This window comes from Macaca thibetana, chromosome 17, assembly GCF_024542745.1.
Source record: "Macaca thibetana thibetana isolate TM-01 chromosome 17, ASM2454274v1, whole genome shotgun sequence".
Taxonomy (NCBI): domain Eukaryota; kingdom Metazoa; phylum Chordata; class Mammalia; order Primates; family Cercopithecidae; genus Macaca; species Macaca thibetana.
Window position 1 is genome coordinate 29,928,923 of NC_065594.1, and position 18,164 is coordinate 29,947,086.

The 18,164-nt window shown below is 37.1% G+C and overlaps 2 protein-coding genes across 4 annotated transcripts in view; one reads left to right on the forward strand and one right to left on the reverse strand.

Moving 5' to 3' along the window:
• The window catches only part of LOC126940470 (peptidyl-prolyl cis-trans isomerase NIMA-interacting 4-like), a 1,058,238-nt gene that overhangs the window by 340,214 nt on the left and 699,860 nt on the right, over nt 1-18,164 (forward strand). The gene's annotated exons all lie outside the window — the stretch shown is intronic.
• INTS6 (integrator complex subunit 6) overlaps nt 1-18,164 on the reverse strand; it is a 100,805-nt gene that overhangs the window by 40,985 nt on the left and 41,656 nt on the right. For all 3 annotated transcript variants that reach the window (XM_050766268.1, XM_050766267.1, XM_050766269.1), the window contains one exon: nt 576-759. In XM_050766268.1, coding sequence (XP_050622225.1) covers nt 576-759 — 184 coding nt within the window. The remainder of the gene's footprint in view (nt 1-575; nt 760-18,164) is intronic.

Here is an 18,164-nt window from a genome sequence, read left to right on the forward strand (position 1 = left end):
GAAATTAATCCACCTGTTAGCTAATTCTACATTAAATGAGTTCTGAGTTGATTACATATGTATTTCACAATTTCCCTTGCTGTTCACTTAGCATAGTACCTATCTAATCTGATGTATAAGTGAAACAGAAGCTGGATAAGACCTCACTATCTGTTTCCTTTAATCTATCAATCTCTTTGCCTCTGGGAAAAATTGCACTTAACCAAGCATATCCCATCAAATATAGAGATGATTCTCAAAACATTTTTTGCAAAAAATAATGCTATGGTACTTCTAAATCATTGGCAATCTTTCTAGATAAGAAAATTACTTTAACAACTTCAAATACTAGCATTTTCTATACAAGTAGAAAAAATATTACCATTCCTTGTCATATCCAATAGTAACCACATTCTATTAAAATGAAGATCATAGACCATTATCAATAAATGTACTGTTAAAACCATATGCCTATTAATTCCTAATATTAACTTGTTAAATAAAAACAAACATGGATGTTTGTTTTTGTACACTTTTAAAACATTCAGCTAAAATCTGCTTTAAGTTACCGAATTACTGCCAGCAAAAAAACTTACCACCTGTCACTTCACACATTGGTGTGATTGCAGAGTCATCTAAAGGCACACCTGTCAACTGTTCTGATTCTACTGACATGGTGCCAGGCAACCGCAGCACTAATGCAAAGAGCCTCTGATCCCAACGAAAAGGTTCCTTGGTCAATTCACTTCCAGGCAAAGGAGAATTAAGAGGTAAATGAAGCTGAAAGTAGGGGGGAAAAAAACAGTAATAAGAATTCCACAGGCTATTTTTTCAAAAAGCCTACTTTAACTACACTTATGTTAAAACTCCATCAACTCTCCTATCACTTGAAAAACAAGCTCAAATATAAAAGCTTATTCAGACATAACTAAAACAACACATGATACTGTTAATTTTCTATAGACTGAAAAATATCTGTATTGTTGGAATGAATTTCAGATTTAGACTCAGTTAATTACTGGGTGCTGAAGTGCTTCCCAATAAATCATTTCAATTATTCATTAAAACAACCCTGTGATAGATATGTTATTATTCTTTTCTTTTTTCTTTTTTTTTTGCTTTCTTTCTTTTTTTTATTAGGTGGAGTCTCACTCTATTTCCCAGGCTGGAGTGCAGAGGCACGATCTTGGCTCATTGCAACCTCTGCCTCCCGGGTTCAAGCGATTCTCCTGCCTCAGCCTCCCGAGTAGCTGGGATTACAGGTACGCACCACCTCGCCCAGCTAGTTTTTGTATTTTTAGTAGAGACAGGGTTTTGCCATGTTGGCCAGGGTGGTCTCAAACTCCTGATCTCAGGTGACCCTCACCTCGGCCTCTCAAAGTGCTGGGATTACAGGCGTGAGCCACTGTGTCCAGTCTTATTATTTTCTAAATGTAAAAAAAAAAAATATACCTCAAAAACATGATTTGGCCTCCTGTGTCCAGAGTTAGTTCTTTTTTATTACACCACAGCAATCTGAAACATCTTCACAGCTCTTAACATTTTAAAATATGCTTCATTTTATACAAGATAAACAATCTTAAAGCATTTGTAGAAGAGTAAATTTTGTCACTCTAATTACATTTTAAATGTAGTGATTCTTACCATATCTGAGTAAATGTAGAGAGGTTTGGGAGGTTTTGTATGTGTTGCATGTTTTATTAATAATAGATGTTTCTTCCCTTAGACCTGCTAAGTTAGAATCTTTTCTGAGATTCTTAAGCATCTTACAAAGCTTTAAATGACTATAATGGGCCCTTCTATACCAACAGAGTAACAGTGTACAAACTGAATCCACATATTCATCTCAGTATCACTCAATGAGGATGACCAGACACTATGTTTCTCATGACATGATGCAATACCACAACATCAACTATAAAGGATTCTTACTCAAAAAGAGGAAGAAAGAAAAGATTCAACCTGAATTGAATCAAGCCTTCAGTTCTACCAGTTTGCAGGGAATAGTGGGGATATAGGATTAAGTTAAACACCAGCACAAGGGAGCAATCAGTCAAATCCAGAGTGTGGGACATTATACAGGACAAATGACCTGGTTTCTCCAATAAATTAGTGGCATAAAAAAGCAAGGGAAGGGAATCCGAGGAGTTAAAACTGTTATAAAAGAGACAAAAGCAAAGATTTTTGAGACAATCAGGAAATTTCAAAATTACATTACTGGAATTGCTAATAATCTTTTAAGTGTGATAATGGTACTTAAGTATATGGTGCTTAGGAAAACAAAAATCCTTACCACTTACAGATTTTTTAAAAATAAAGTCAAGACTCAGTTTAGGGCTTTTTTCTACAAATACTGGAGTATATTTTCATACAGAACATGCTTTAAAATGATCACTTCTAAATTGTCATTTTTTATACTAATTTCTTCACAAGCAAGACCTAATTGTATTGTGTACAGCCTTTCTAAATCTCACATAGAGAAGACTTCCAAACTTGATGGGGGTTGAAGTCATTCTACACTAAAATAGACTCAAGTTTCTTCATTGACTTACATCAAACCATTAAAAAAAGAAATCCAATTCTATTCTAGGAAGAGTTTTCCTAGTGAAGCTATGTTATACTGGCACCTCTCTTCAAAAGATTCATGCCATGAGAATATGCTGCAAGACTCCATCAAGATCAGCCAAGATTTTGTGACTCTGGACAGAAGTCATGAGCTCTTTCTCTGGCACGTAAGGCAGAAGGCAGAAGCAACAGAGAAGGAATGCTGAAGAAATCTGGGCCAGGATATTCTCGAAGGTTTCCTAGCCTCACAGGCTCTGTGACAGTTGTAAACAGCTCAGGAACTCCAGGCCCTTACTGCTATTACCACATCCTGACAGAAGACAAATAAGCAAGCACTATTTACATCATCTCCTATTACCCCAGACCAACCAACCACCTTTAAAGTATTTGGGAAACACAGCTACCAAGTGCTTGGTCATTTTCTCTCTAATATCACAGAAATGTCAAAGCACCAGTGGTACTAGGTGAAGTTTCAACTGTTAATGCAGTTGCTTTGCAGAGTAATGGATACATGGAACTGTCTTGAGAATCTGGGGGAAAACAGGCACTGCGTGGACCACACACACACACACAAACTAATCATGTAATGATGAGCATCTGCAACACAGACAATATAAAATGAAATAAATTGCCTTTGGCTGTACAATGCTGAATCTAGACTGAATTTCAAATATATTAAAAAAAAACCCAGCAAGCATCACAAGCATATTCTAAGCATTTTATACATAGCTGTATCAATTTTATAAATTTTAGGCAAATTTTTATTTTTCTATTGCTTCTCATTTCTCCCTCCCCAAATCACCACCAACCTCTCAAAAAGAAAAAAGGGGGAAAATCCACTGTAGTTTAAATGAATTAAATAGAATAAAGAGTAATGGCAGGCAAACAGAAATAGGAAAAAGATTAAAATCTGAAGGAAAAATCTCAGGAGGATTGACTTACTCCAGGTTTAAAGTTTACAGGTGAAATTCCAGTAATGTCTTAAAAATCAAAGGGGGTGGGGAGGTCTTCCTGAATATATGGACTTTGAGAATCAAGGAAAATTGTACATAAATGAAGAAAAATATAGTTAGTCCCTAGAAAAATATGCAATAAAAATAGACAATTCCCAAAAGCAAAAAATGGGCAATAGATAAGGATACCTAAAAGGAAATCCATATGACCTATAAACATGTAGAAAGATAATCAAATACACTAGTTAACAGATAACACGAATTAAAATATTGATGAGATACCATTTCACACCCAATAAGATTAGCAAAAAACTTTTGAAGTTTGACAATACCAAGTGATGACAAGAATATACAACAACAGGAACTCTCCAACACTTCTAGTGACCCTATAATTATATTACTGTTTGGAGAACAATTTGATAGTATCTGATAAAGCTAAACATGAGCATACCCTAAAACCCAACAATGCCACCTCCTAGAAGAACTCTCATATATTTGTATAAGATGTTTTTTTAAAAAAAAAAAAAAAAAAGCAATTGACTACAGCATTATTTGAAACAGAGGAAAACTAGAAATAATTTAGAAATCCAATAAGGGAATCAATAAATAAGCTGCAGTCTGTTCACACACAAGTGAAATGAATACACTAGAACTCCTAACATCCAACATGGATAGATCTCAAAACAATGTTTTGTGGGTAATATAGTATACATACATATAAGAACATATATCCAGAAAGCACAGCTTAACAAATTTTCACAAGTTGAATGCCTTTGTGTAACTAAAATTTGTATCAAGAAAGGTAACTTTACTAACTTATGCTTCTCTCCAACTGAGTTGTTTTGCCTGATTATGAACTTTATAAAAATGGAGTATTGTCTCTTTGGTTTATGGCTTCTTTCATCATTGTAAAGGTAAGAATCACCTATATTGCTACACAGAATAGTAGATTGTTCATTCCTATTGCCAAATTGTTTATCTGTGTGCCATAATATATTTATTTTTATTTTTCAGAGACAAGTTCTTGTTCTATCACCCAGGCTGGAATGCAGTCACATGGTCATAGTTCACAGCACCCTCAAACTCCTAGACTCAAGAGATCTTCCTGCCTCAGCCTCCCAAGTAGGTAGGACTACAGCACGTGCCACCACACTCAGCTCACTTTTTAATATTTTGTAGAGAAGGGATCTCACCAGGCTGGTCTCAAACTCCATAACTATCCTTTTGAATTGTTTGGGTATATTATGAATAGTATAACTATGAAATTACAGTACATGTCTTTGTGGAAAATATATGTATGCATTTCTGTTGAGTATATACCTAGTTGTGGAATTGCTGGATATGAATATGTTTACTTTCATCAAATACTGCCAGTTTTCCAAAGTGGTTATACCAATTTATACTCCTACTAGCAATGTATGACAGAACCAGCTGCTCTGTGTCTCCTTCATCAACACTTAGTTTTAGCTGTCTTTTCCATGTTAGCCATTTTGGGGTGTGTGTGTGTGTGTGTGTGTGTGTGTGTGTGTGTGTAGTGGGGTTTTAATTTTCCTGATGTTTATGGAAGTGGAATACCTTTTCATATGCTTATTGGTTATTCCCACGTGCTCTTTTGTGAAGTGACTATTAAAGTCTTCTGCTTATTATTTTTAATTGGGTTGTATAGCTTTCTCTTATTGATTTGGAGGATTGTTAATCTATTCCAGAAATCTTTTATTGCAGGGATCCCCAAGTCTGTGGCCTGTTAGGAATGGGGCCGCACAGCAGGAGGTGAGCAGTGGGCAAGCAAGCATTACCGCCTGAGCTCCACCTCCTGTCAGATCAGCAGTGGCATTAGATTCTCATAGGAGCATGAACCCTATTGTGAACTGCACATGCAAGGAATCTAGGTTGTGCGCTCCTTATATGAGAATCTAAAGCCTGATAATCTGAGGTGGAACAGTTTCATTCCAAAACCATACCTACCTGTGTCCATGGAAGAACTGTCTTCCAGGAAACCAGTCCCTGGTGCCAAAAAGGTTGGGGACCGCTGCTTTATTGGATACATTACAGTATTGCAAATATCTTCTATTCTGTTACCTCCTCCATTATTTTAGTGGTATCTTTTGATAAATGGAATTTATCTTATTTTTTCCTTTCACAGTTAGTGCTTTTGTCTCCTCACAGATAATGAAGACGCTCTCCCATGTTTTCTTCTAAAAGCTTATTATTTTCCCACTTAAAATCAAACCTGAAATACATCTGAAATTGAGTTTGCAGTATGGTCCAAAATAGAGGCAAAGACACATTTTTTCCCCAAATGGATATCCAATTGATATAGGCCATCCCTTCTATGCTGCACAAGAATGTTACCTCTTTCTTGTATCAGGTGACCGTACACGTGGTAGTCTATTTCTGTGTCAAAAACAGTATTACATGGAAGGAAAAAAAGTGCAAAATGGTGCACAGAATAGCATCTCTACACATTGTTAAAAGTAATGTTTAGAATAGTTTTACATATGTGTAGTAAAAATAAGAAAACGTGGACTAAATGACTATAAATCAAATTTGCAATTGTTGATTACGGGAAGGGAAAGAGGGAGGAAAGTGACAGTAGGGGAACAAGGGAGACTACACACTATCAATCTGCAATGTTCTGTTTCATTTATTAAATTTTTAAAAATCCAAAACAAAAAAGAATAAGGCAAATATGGCAGAAACTTTATATTCCTTATTCTTATCCAAAGTACTGAAACATATTAATATGAAGATAATTGTCAAAAGTCAGTAGTAGTTATCTATACCTCTTTTACAATAATGTCATTATTTTATACAAATCCAAAGACAAGAAAACTTACTATATGCCTCAACCCAACAAGAGAAAGATTAAATACAGTAATTACTAACTCCAAAGCTCAGACATTTGTAAGGATCTGTAACAAAGAGTTATTCTTGATCAGCCATTAAAATACATTGCAAGAAGGTAGACTACTTCCTGAAAACTATACATGCATTCACTCATCACTTTTTATGTACCTACCAAATATCAGGCATGTTTAGGCTTTGAGGATTTAAAGATAAATAATAAAATACACCCAGTACTTTAAGAGCTCTAAACAGAAGGATCATGTTCCTGAAGGAATCTGTTTCAGAGCTGTATTTAAAGATAAGCCAACACACAGAAAGAAGAAAACTGAGAATCACAGTACTAGCTAACAAGATATTTAATAGGATTTTTATTTCTGAACACTGAATGGGATTAAGAGTTTCATAAGAGCTGTTTTCTGAGACTTAATCCCAAGAAACTCTAGTACGAGTATTCAAATGGAAGTGTCTGAACTAATGATGCTTTAAAAAACCTAGCTATTAAAAACAATAATACTTTTATAGTGTTTACTATTAGATGCCACAAGTTATTCTAAACCCTTTATATATATTAACCCATTTAACCCACAAAACAAACATATGAGATAGGCACTATTATAATCCTCATTTACAAACGACAAACAGAGAGCTTCAGGACTTGTCAGAAGGTACACCATAAGTGGTGAGGAGACAATTCAAACCCAGGTAAGTCTGGCTCTTAAACACTGTGCTCTTAAACACTGTTATTATATTGCCTAACCAGGAGTGGAAATACAATCTGCATTTTAAAAAAATCAAATGTTGAATTATTAATATAAAAAAACTAATTATATTCAATGAAAAAAGAAAATCTTAATTATAAAAATAACTTTTAGAAAAAAAAGTTAAATTAATTTCTATATCAATCTAGTGATTTTTAAGTCCCTAATTAATACATCTTATAAACACTGTAGGTTATTTTTATAATGCATAGCCCTATGCTTTTTCCCTAGTTACTCTTGATACAAAGGAGTGGCAATGTATTTTTCTCCCTCTTGCGTTTCCCTTCCATTTCTTAAAACACAGGCAATAACAATAAACAATAGCTAGCATATTCTGAACACTTATTATGTGCCAAGCACCATGCCATGAGCTTTACATACAATATTTACAACAAGCAAATGGGGTAGATACTATTATTATCCCCTTTTCAGAGATGAACTGTAATATAAGATTGTTAGGAGACATCTGTTTGGAGAACACACTCAAGTAACCCATGCTATATCATCAACTCTAGAACATCTAGGGAGGGAGGACTGCAATTTTAAGAACTGAATAAATCATGTGTGATTCAATAATATAGTAATTTTCCCATAACCATGATATTGTGAGCCTTTATTAGAATCTTATAAAATTATACTGGGCAAAGTTTCAGTCTAATGGACTAATAAGCAGAGAAAATTATTGTTTATATTCAGTTTATTTTTTGCTTGAATACAAGTGAGGTTTTCCATATTGTTATTTTAAATGATTAATTTTAGTAATATTGCCAACTCAAATATCTTATGTCAACATCTTGGTAGCCAACAGAAAAGGAAATGCAACTTCAATTTAAATTTGGGAAGACTGTCCTATTTTTCCTAGTTTCCCTTGCAGAGCCTTACTGCCCCTTCACCTTTGAGTCCTTCCTCAACTTCTTACCAAAAGAAAAGGAATAAAACCTACTTCTCCATTGGTCTGAAAAACAAATGGCAGATTAGGCAGGTGACAGTTATCACCAGGTATGCTCAAATTTTATGTACTTACAAAAGTGCAATTTCCTTTTTGATTGTTTTATATTTGATTATGGTACAGACTCTAATTATTTGTGACTTTGCTAAAATTAGACTAAAGCGCAACTTAAATTTTAATTATTTAGTTATTCATGGAGCACTGACCATAAACATAGCACGATTTCAGGACTTAATGTAGATAAATTATGCCCAATAAACAAGATTTGAGATTACATTTTAGCTAGCTCACTGTAAGAAAAGCTATTATAAAACCTCAGATAACCAAAATTCTCATACATTATTACTTATTTTTTAAACTGTAGAATGTAAAAAATAGAAACCAACAAACAGTGAAAAAAGATAAAAGAAGTTTATTTTTAAAACATCTTCAATTCAGTAATCTAAACAGATGTCTCCTAGCATACAACCTAATTGGCTGGATGAGGATCAAACCTGAGCCCACCATGAGTCAGGACTAATCTGTACCAACGCAAGATTTCCCCTAGCTGGGCACAAGATTTCCCCTTAGCTGGGATACACCTGTAATCCCAGCACTTTGGGAGCCCAAGGTCACGGATGACGAGATCAGCAGATCGAGACCATCCTGGCTAACATGGTGAAACTCCATTTCTACTAAAAATACAAAAAATTATCCGGGCGTGGTGGCACGTGCCTGTAGACCCAGCTACTCGGGAGGCTGAGGCAGGAGAATCGCTTGAACCCGGGAGGTGGAGGTTGCAGTGAGCCCAGATCGCACCACTGCACTCCAGCCTGAAGGACAGAATGAGACTCCACCTCAAAAAGAAAAAAGGAAAGAAAAAGATTTCCCCTTTCTTGAACTTGGAAGTTCTGCCAACTGGTTCTATTACCAAAGTAATTCAAATGATATGTACTCTCATAATCATGCTTCCAACTTAAGTTTTAATGACCTATTTACTTCGCAGCCTATCCCACCAGTTTGGAAAAGGGAAAGAAGGATCTGATACTTTTGTTTCCCCCACAGCATTTGTCATATGAAATAATAAATGAGGTTCCACTCACACAGTCATAGTAAAAGAGATGCAAAGCTGGAGTTATAATCAGATCACAAGCACCTCTCAGTGTCCTGCCAATAAAAATTGTGCTCCTGGCCAAATATGGTGGTTCACACCTGTCATCCTAGCACTTTGGGAGGCTGAGGCGTGGAGGACTGCATGAGGCCAGGATTTCAAGACTAGCCTGGGCAACATAGTGAGACCCTATCTCTACAAATACACACACATGCACACACACACACGGACAACCCAGGTGTGGTGATGCACACCTGTAGTCCCAGCTACTTGGGAGGCTGCAGCAGGAGGACAGCTTGAGCCCAGGAGGTTGTGGTTGCAGTGAGTCATGACAGCACCACTGCACTCCTGCCTGAGTGACATAGGGAGACTCCATCTCAAAACAAACAAGCAAAAACTAAACAAAAAAACCAAAAAACCAAAAAACAAAAAAAACCCTGTGCTCCCTCCACCCCAACACACATACACATACACACATAGATACCAAGCTTCCATGCTAATGTAAGTCCTGAGTCACAGAACCAGTCTTATCTCCAAGAGCTGGAAGTCTTATTCTTTCCTTGTGTGTGTAACCAGTTCATCTCTATGGCCTTTGTATGTGCCCATACATAGAGAATACAAACACATGAGCTGCAAAGCCTACCTGACACCTTGAGCAAGGGGTGGAAAAACATATTCCATAAGCTCGCACCATAACAAACACTCCATCCAGCTCAATATATAAGATGCATACTGAGAATTTATATATGGACATACTTCCACTGAAAACATAACCTCATATATTCATTCTTGCTTTATTAAGAGATATAAAAAACTTGACCATATATTATTTCTCGTACTTTTTTACTTCATATACCAAATCATAACTTTTCTTTATAGTTTACTGCAGTGACCTAGTACCAATGAACTCAGCACAGTATCAAAGAAATAATTAGGTCATCATAAATACATATATTTTATTGTTAACATGTGGGGCCTTTTAAAAAAAAGAATGGGGATCAGAAATCAAGCTATAACTCAGGAGTTATTTAATGAAAGGCAACACATTAGACATTGTAATTTTCTACTTTCAAGACATGTAAGTAAACAATTATGTGTTATGATATACAACAATAAAAATATGCATAAAGTACAAAACAATAAATGATTAGGGGATAAACCAGGGAAGACTTCTCAGAGGAAGTAGCACCTGAGCAAGTGTGAAGAATAATAAGTTTACTGAGAACTTCATGCAAGTTAGGGAGCAATGAAGAGTGAAGATCATGATCAAACACACAGGAGACAAGAAATAATAATAATAAATATTGGGTTGAAAACTAAATTAAACTTCAGAATTAGCGGAGAATAAAGTGCAAAAGAGGAGAGAAAGATTTTTAAGAAATACTTTAATCCTCTAAAGGCGGGTTGGATTTTAATATAGAGAGATAGAGAAATAACGTCCAGGGAGAAGGAGTACATGAGGAAAGAAAGAGGAAGTGTTCAGGAAATTAGTAGCCCAGGTGAGGTCAAACTTAAAGAAAATGCAGAGGAGTAATTAGGAAATCTTCTTCATTCCCCGGTCCTCTCACTCAATGTATCTGTCTTTTGGAGTTATACTTAGCCTATCAATTATTGGATTTCCCTACTGTTAATTTTTTTTTTCACAAACAACTCTCACACTAGACTTATCAATGGGTTTTGTTTCGTTTTGGCTTGGTTACTCTGGTAGATGGCATAGTACTCTGAAGTACTCAAAGGTATTCAGAGTCTAAGTCTTACTAGGCCTAGCAGCTTTATTTCCACTTCCATAGAAGCTGGCTACCATGCTTAAAGGCTTGAATTATGCTACTAAATGATGGAGACAGAAGCCACACGGATGAGAAGCAAAGTCCCCCAGAAAACAGGCAGTACCAAAGCCCCAGACATATAATTAAGACCATCTTGTATGTTCCAGTACTGGATAAGCCTGGGGCTTATGTAAGCAACTAACAAATTCTTAAGAAATAATAAACTGTTGTTTTAAGTCACTGAGTTTTGGGATGGTTTGTTACACAGCAGCAGATCTCTCCTTGAGTCATTAAATCTATTGGACATTTTCAAATCTGGCTTCCAAGCAGCATTCAAAACTACTTCCCAGCCTTTTGAAAGGAATCTTCCTTTGGCTTTCATGCTGAAATATTTTCATGGTTTTCCTTCTCTCCTCTGGCTGCTCCTCCCTTCCATCCTCACCCCTAACCTAGACACAACCTCCAATACCTAACTAGTAAGTGCTGCAAATCCTCAAGAATCAGTCTTAGGTCTTGCCCAATGTATAGTCTCAACCGTCAACCCTACTACTGTCAGCTTCAATTTCTATCAATAATCAAATAATAATAGTAATAACTTGTATGTTGAGCCTCTTTCTTTCTCACTTTTGAGCACCAAATATTCTGCCTAGTGACACACCCTCCCGAATGGCTCAAAGGGTGTGTCAAACTAAACATGTTCAAAACTGAACTTAAGATTTTCCTCTACCCAAAATGGTCCTCTTCCAATATTCCCTAACTCAGTAAAATGGCATCATTATTTATCCAGTTTTGCAGGACGCCATCTCCTCCCTGTTTCTTACACCTCCAACTGTATTATATGTCAGCAGGTTTTACTGATTTAACCTCCTAAATATCTCTTGAAACTGAAACTCTTCTACCATCACCAACCTCCTTGACCAAGCTATTGTCAAGACTAAACAACAATGCTCCAACAACCACTTTTATCTCCCTCTCCTCCACCCCTATTTCTAAATAAAACCCTTGAATGGCTTCTTATTGCTTTTATATTAATAATATTCCTCAGCATGGCCTGGAAGCCCCTTGTACAGTCAAGTCCAACCTTCTTTTCCATCTTGTACTACGATCCCTCTTCTTTTATGCTCTAAGCCAAGCATGTCCAACCCGTGGTCCACAGGCTGCATGTAGCCCAGGACGCCTTTGAAAGCGGCCCAATACAAATTTGTAAACTTTCTTAAAACATTATGAGTGTGTGTGTGTGTGTGTGTGTGTGTGTGTGTGTGTGTTTAGCTCATCAGCTATTATTAGCATTAGTGTATTTTATGTGTGGCCCAAGACAATTGTTCTTCCTTCCAAAGTGCCCCAGGGAAGCCAAAAGATTGGACACCCCTGTGTCTAAGCCACATTAGCCTTCTTTCAGTTTTTCATTCTCAAAATATACTCCCTTCACAAAAAAAAAAAAGCGTTTGGACATGCTATTCCCTCTGTCTGGTATAATCCTCTTTTCTATTTTTTGAGTAACAAATCCTACTCTCTTCAGATCTTGGCCCTTCAATGACCTCCTTGACCATATCTAATTCATTATAAGCTCTCATAGCACATATTCCTCCCTCTTGTAGAATGTATGATGACTGAAAGTTTACTTTCATCTATGTGGTATTTTGATTAATGTTTGCCTTCTCCAGACCCATGGGGCAGGGCTCCTTTTTGTTTTTGCTCACCATTTTATCCTCAGAACCTAGCATCCTGTCTGGTTCATAGAAGAAGCTAATAAATATGGCTGAATGAATAAACGGATGGATGAATAAATAATGTGACTGGCTAAGTTGTGAAGGGCAATGAGCAACCTAGTGGACAATGGAAGGCAATGCAACATTTTGAACAGTAGAGTAATACACTCAAGTGGTATGCTTTAAAATAATTTTGCAACATGCAGGACAGACTGAAAGCAGCCAAGACAAGCTAGAAAGCTAATGCATTAATTTTAAAAAGCACTAGGATGATTGATAACAAAAATAATAGGAATGAAAGAAACAGACTCATAAAAGCAAAAATCCAGGGACTGATACCAAAGACAAATACAGAGGAAAAAATACAGAATATGGTATGTCCCAATGTTCTGTCTACCTCAACTATTATAGTATTAACATGTTCAAAATAACAACGTACTATAATAAAGTATGATTTTAAAAAAAGACTACAAAACTAAGTTCCAAATAGATACACACATACACCATAAGAGAGTTTCTGTATGGTATGGCCAGGCACAGTGGTTCATGCCTAAATCCCAGCACTTTGGGAATTGAGGCCAGGGTTTGAGACCAGTCTGACCAACATAGCAAAACCTCGTCTGTACTAAAAATATAAAAATTAGCCGGGCATGGTGGCACATGCCTGTAATCCCAGCTACTCGGGAGGCTGACGCTGGAGAATCACTTGAACACGGAAGGCAGAGGTTGCAGTGAGCCAAGATCGCACCACTGCACTCCAGCCTGGGCAACAGAGTGAGACTCGGTCTCAAAAGAAAAAAAGAAAGTACAATAACATTATCAATGCTAAAGTATAACTATAGATAATTGTTAAATAATAGCCCAGATTATTCTGAATCTACCATAAAACATTTAGACTAGAATAAACCATTGAGGTGGGGTTTTTTTGAGATGGAGTTTCGCTCTTGTTGCCCAGGCTGGAGTGCAGTGGTGCGATCTTGGCTCACTGCAACCTCTGCCTCCTGGGTTCAAGTGATTCTCCTGCCTCAGCCTCCCAAGTAGCTGGGATTACAGGCACCTGCCACCAGGCCCAGCTAACTTTTTGTATTTTAAGTAGAGACAGGGTTTCACTATGTTGGCCAGGCTGGTCTTAAACTCCTGACCTCAGGTGATCCACCCTCCTTGGTGTCCCAAAGCGCTGGGATTACAGGCAAGAGCCACTGTGCCCAGTCACTGAGTTTTATTAATAAGTCAGAAGGTTCATTTAAAGCACATTGGCAAGGAATCTTAAAAATTATAAAGGAAAAGCTTTGAATCATTTCAGAGCCATTATTTTTCCAGGTAACTGAGAACACTTAATGCCTCAAGCACAAAAAGATCAACAGAAACTTTCTGTAATATGTTATATATGTCCCCATTTATGAAACTAGGTTGCATTAAAAAATAATCTTTCTTGATAACTCAAAGAAGTAGGGAGACAGAAAAAAACTTAAAGACCTCTTGACCACACCAAATATTGCCCATAATCACACAAGTTAAGAGATTGATAATTCATCATTTACTGAATGCTTATAATGTGACAAGGTTTCAGTGAGTTACCTTGCTTTAATCATCTTATTTAATCCTCCAACAGACCTATAACCTATAACTTAAATTCTAAGGTGTATCATCAATTTAATATATTTCTTTGCTTCCCCAAATTTAACATTAAATGTGCATAAAAATTTTTTCCAACAATAGCATAAAATGATCTAGGCAGCGGCATATCCCTTTCTTCTTCCATATCATAGCTTCATAGCATTTGAGTATCATAGAGTTTCGAGTCTAAGCCTTCCCCAGACTGAGTCTACTAATTAAATTCCTTTTGGCCCTTAGAAGTTAAGCAGAGCGTCAGGGTCATATTTTATAATGTGTGCTTAATGATCTTGACCTTTTTAGCACCTTTAGTTTGAGAAGTATAATTTCAACCGGGCACAGTGGCTCACGCCTATAATCGCAGCACTTTGGGAGGCCAAGTTGGGCAGATAGCTTGAGGTCTGGAGTTCAAGACCAGCCTGGCCAACATGGTGAAAACCTGTCTCTACTAAAAATACAAAAATTAGCCAGGCATGGTGGCACATGCCTGTAGTCCCAGCTACTCGGGAGGCGGAGGCTTGACACCAGGAGGTGGAGGTTGTACTGAGCCAAGATCATACCACTGCCCTTCAGCCTGGGTGACAGAGCAAGAATCCGTCTCAAATAATAATAATAATAGTATTTTTATTTATGATAAATATTTATGATAATTATTATTATTATCAAGGTATACTAAAGACTGAGTATTTCATTTGCACTATTAGAATACTTTATATTCTTATTTCAATTACAAACTATCAGCCAATATAACACTTATCTTTTAAATGTTGGTTTTGGAGAGATATTTGATTCCTCAGTAACAGTTTTTCACAGTCAGTGAAACAGTTATAATACCATCTCATAGCTTTGATAGCTTTATCTCTTTTCTCAGAAATTTGGCAAAGTCAACTGCCTTTATTTGTGCTGTCTGATATAGGTTAGGTAATTTATTATTGGTATTGTATTTGTTACAATGCTAATTCATCATAGGTAGTATTTTATTTTAAATTTAAGGAACAATTAGTGTTCCTTAAAATTAAATGTTAATGTTAACAAATTAATGTTAAGCTTCTGGATTTCAAGAACAAGACAACAATGTCCATTCTCACTACTTCCACCAGTACTTAATTTAAGCAAGAAAAAGAAATAAGAGGCAGACAGATTTGGAAAGGAAGAAGTGTAACTGTCTATATTCAGTCAAGATGATTTTGTATGTAAAAAGCTTCAAGGAATCTAGAAAAGCTACTAGATAACAAGAAAATTTAGAAAGGTCACAGGATACCAGGTAAAGATGCAAAAAAATCAACTGTTTATGTACTAACAACAAATAATCAGAAGTTGAAAGTAAAAAGACCAATTAATAATAACATCAAAATAGGCCAGGCGCGGGGGCTCATGCCTGTAATCTCAGCACTTTGGGAGGCCAAGGCAGGTGGATCACAAGGTCAGTTGATCGAGAACATCCTGGCTAACATGGTGAAACCCTGTCTCTACTAAAAATACAAAAAAAATTAGCCGGGCGTGGGGGCGGGCGCCTGTAGTCCCAGCTACTCGGGAGGCTGAGGCAGGAGAATGGCGTGAACCCGGGAGGCAGAGTTTGCAGTGAGCCGAGATCACGCCACTGCACTCCAGCTTGGGCAACAGAGTGAGACTTTGTCTCAAATAATAATAATAATAATAACATCAAAATATATAAAATACCTAACATATGTATAAACTCCCATCTGAAAACTACAAATATTGCTGAGAAAATCAAACACTTAAATCTGAAAAACATGCCATGCTCATGGATCAGAATAGTCAATAAGGTAAAAAGTATCAATTTTCCCTCAAACTGATTTATAGATTCACAATGTAATTCTAATCAAAATTGCAGTAGGCTTTCTTATAAAAACTAATAAGCCTGATTCTAAATTTACATGTAAACTCAAAGGACCTAGAACAAACAAGGCAATTTGGATAACAACAAAGTTGGGGCCGGGCGCGGTGGCGCAAGCCTGTAATCCCAGCACTTTGGGAGACCGAGACGGGCGGATCACGAGGTCAGGAGATCGAGACCATCCTGGCTAACCCGGTGAAACCCCGTCTCTACTAAAAAGTACAAAAAACCAGCCGGGCGAGGTGGCGGGCGCCTGTAGTCCCAGCTACTCGGGAGGCTGAGGCAGGAGAATGGCGTAAACCCGGGAGGCGGAGCTTGTAGTGAGCTGAGATCTGGCCACTGCACTCCAGCCTGGGCGACAGAGCGAGACTCCCTCTCAAAAAAAAAAAAAAAAACAAACAAAAAAAAAAAAAAACAAAGTTGGAGACTTAACTAAATGATTTCAAGACTCGTTATAAAACCACAGTAGTTGAGACCATGTTGTACTGCCAAAGACACAGGTATCAACAAAACAGAATAGCAAGTCCAGAAACAGCCACACAAAAACATGGCTAATTGACTCAACAAAGATGCTTCAGCAATGAGGAAAGGATAATCTCTCCAATAAAAATGCTGATACAATTAATTATCCATATGTCAAAAATAAACCTCAACACTTTCCTCTCATCATACACCGAAATTCTAAATGAACTATTACCCTCAAAGTAAAGGCACAAACTATAACACTCCTTGGAGAAAATACAGGAGAAAATCCTTAGTATCTCAGACTAGGAAAAGATTTCTTAAATAAAGACACAGAAAACACAAACTAAAAGGAAAAAATAAATTTAAAACTTTACTCTTCAAAAGACACTCTAAAATATAAAAAGGCAGCTAGAGACTGGGAAAAAATATTTGAAAACCATATATCTAATAAAGAACTTGTATCCTATCCAGAATATGTAAAAAATTCTTGTAACTCATTAACAAGAAGACAGACTACCCAATAAAATACAGCGAAGAGGTCAGGATGCTCACTTCACCAAAGAGATACAGATAGAAAATAAGCACATGGGGCTGGGCACTGTGACTCACACCTGTAATCCCAGCACTTTGGGAGGCCGAGGTGGGTGGATCACCTGAGGTCAGGAGTTTGAGACCAGCCTGGCCAACATGGTGAAACCCTGTCTCTATTAAAAATACAAAAATTAGAGGGGTGTGGTGGCAGGCGCCTGTAATCCTAGCTACTTGGGAGGCTGAGGCACAAGAATCACTTGAACCTGGGAAGTGGAGGTTGTAGTGAGCCGAGATCGCGCTACTGCACTCCAGCCTGGGTGACAGAGTCAGACTTTGTCTCATAAATAAATAAATAAGCAAGCACATGGGCCAGGTGCAGTGGCTCACGCCTGTAATCCCAGCACTTTGAGAGACTGAGGAGGGTGGATCACCTGAGGTCAGGAGTTCGAGACCAGCCTGGCCAATCTGGTGAAACCTGTCTCTACTAAAAATACACAAATTAGTTGGGCATGGTGGCGGGCACCTGTAAACCCAGCTACTAGGGAGGCTGAGACAGGAGAATCACTTGAACCTGGGAGGCAGAGGTTGCAGTGAGCTGAGATTGCACCATTGCACTCCAGCCTGGGTGGCAGAGTGAGACTCCGTCTCAGAAAAAAAAAAAAAAAAAAAAAAAAGAGAAGAAAAGAAACACATAAAAAGATTTTCAATATATTTAGTCACTTGGGAAATGCAAACTAAAACCAAAAAGAGATAATAAAACTTTAAAAACTGAAAAAACTCAAGTGTTGGAAAGATGTAGAGTAACTAGGACTCTCATACATTCCTGGTGGGAACACAAAATAGTACACACACTTTGGTAAACAATTTGCAGTTTCTTATAAAGCTAGATATACACTTATCATATGACCCACCAATTATGCTCGTAGGTATACACTCGAGAGAAATAAAACACAGGTCTATAAAAAGACTTGTATACCAATGTTCACAGTAGCTTATTCATAATGGTCAAAAAACCCAAATGTTGCCTCTGGTGAATGGATAAGCAAACTGTTGCATAGCCATACAATGGAATATGGCTCA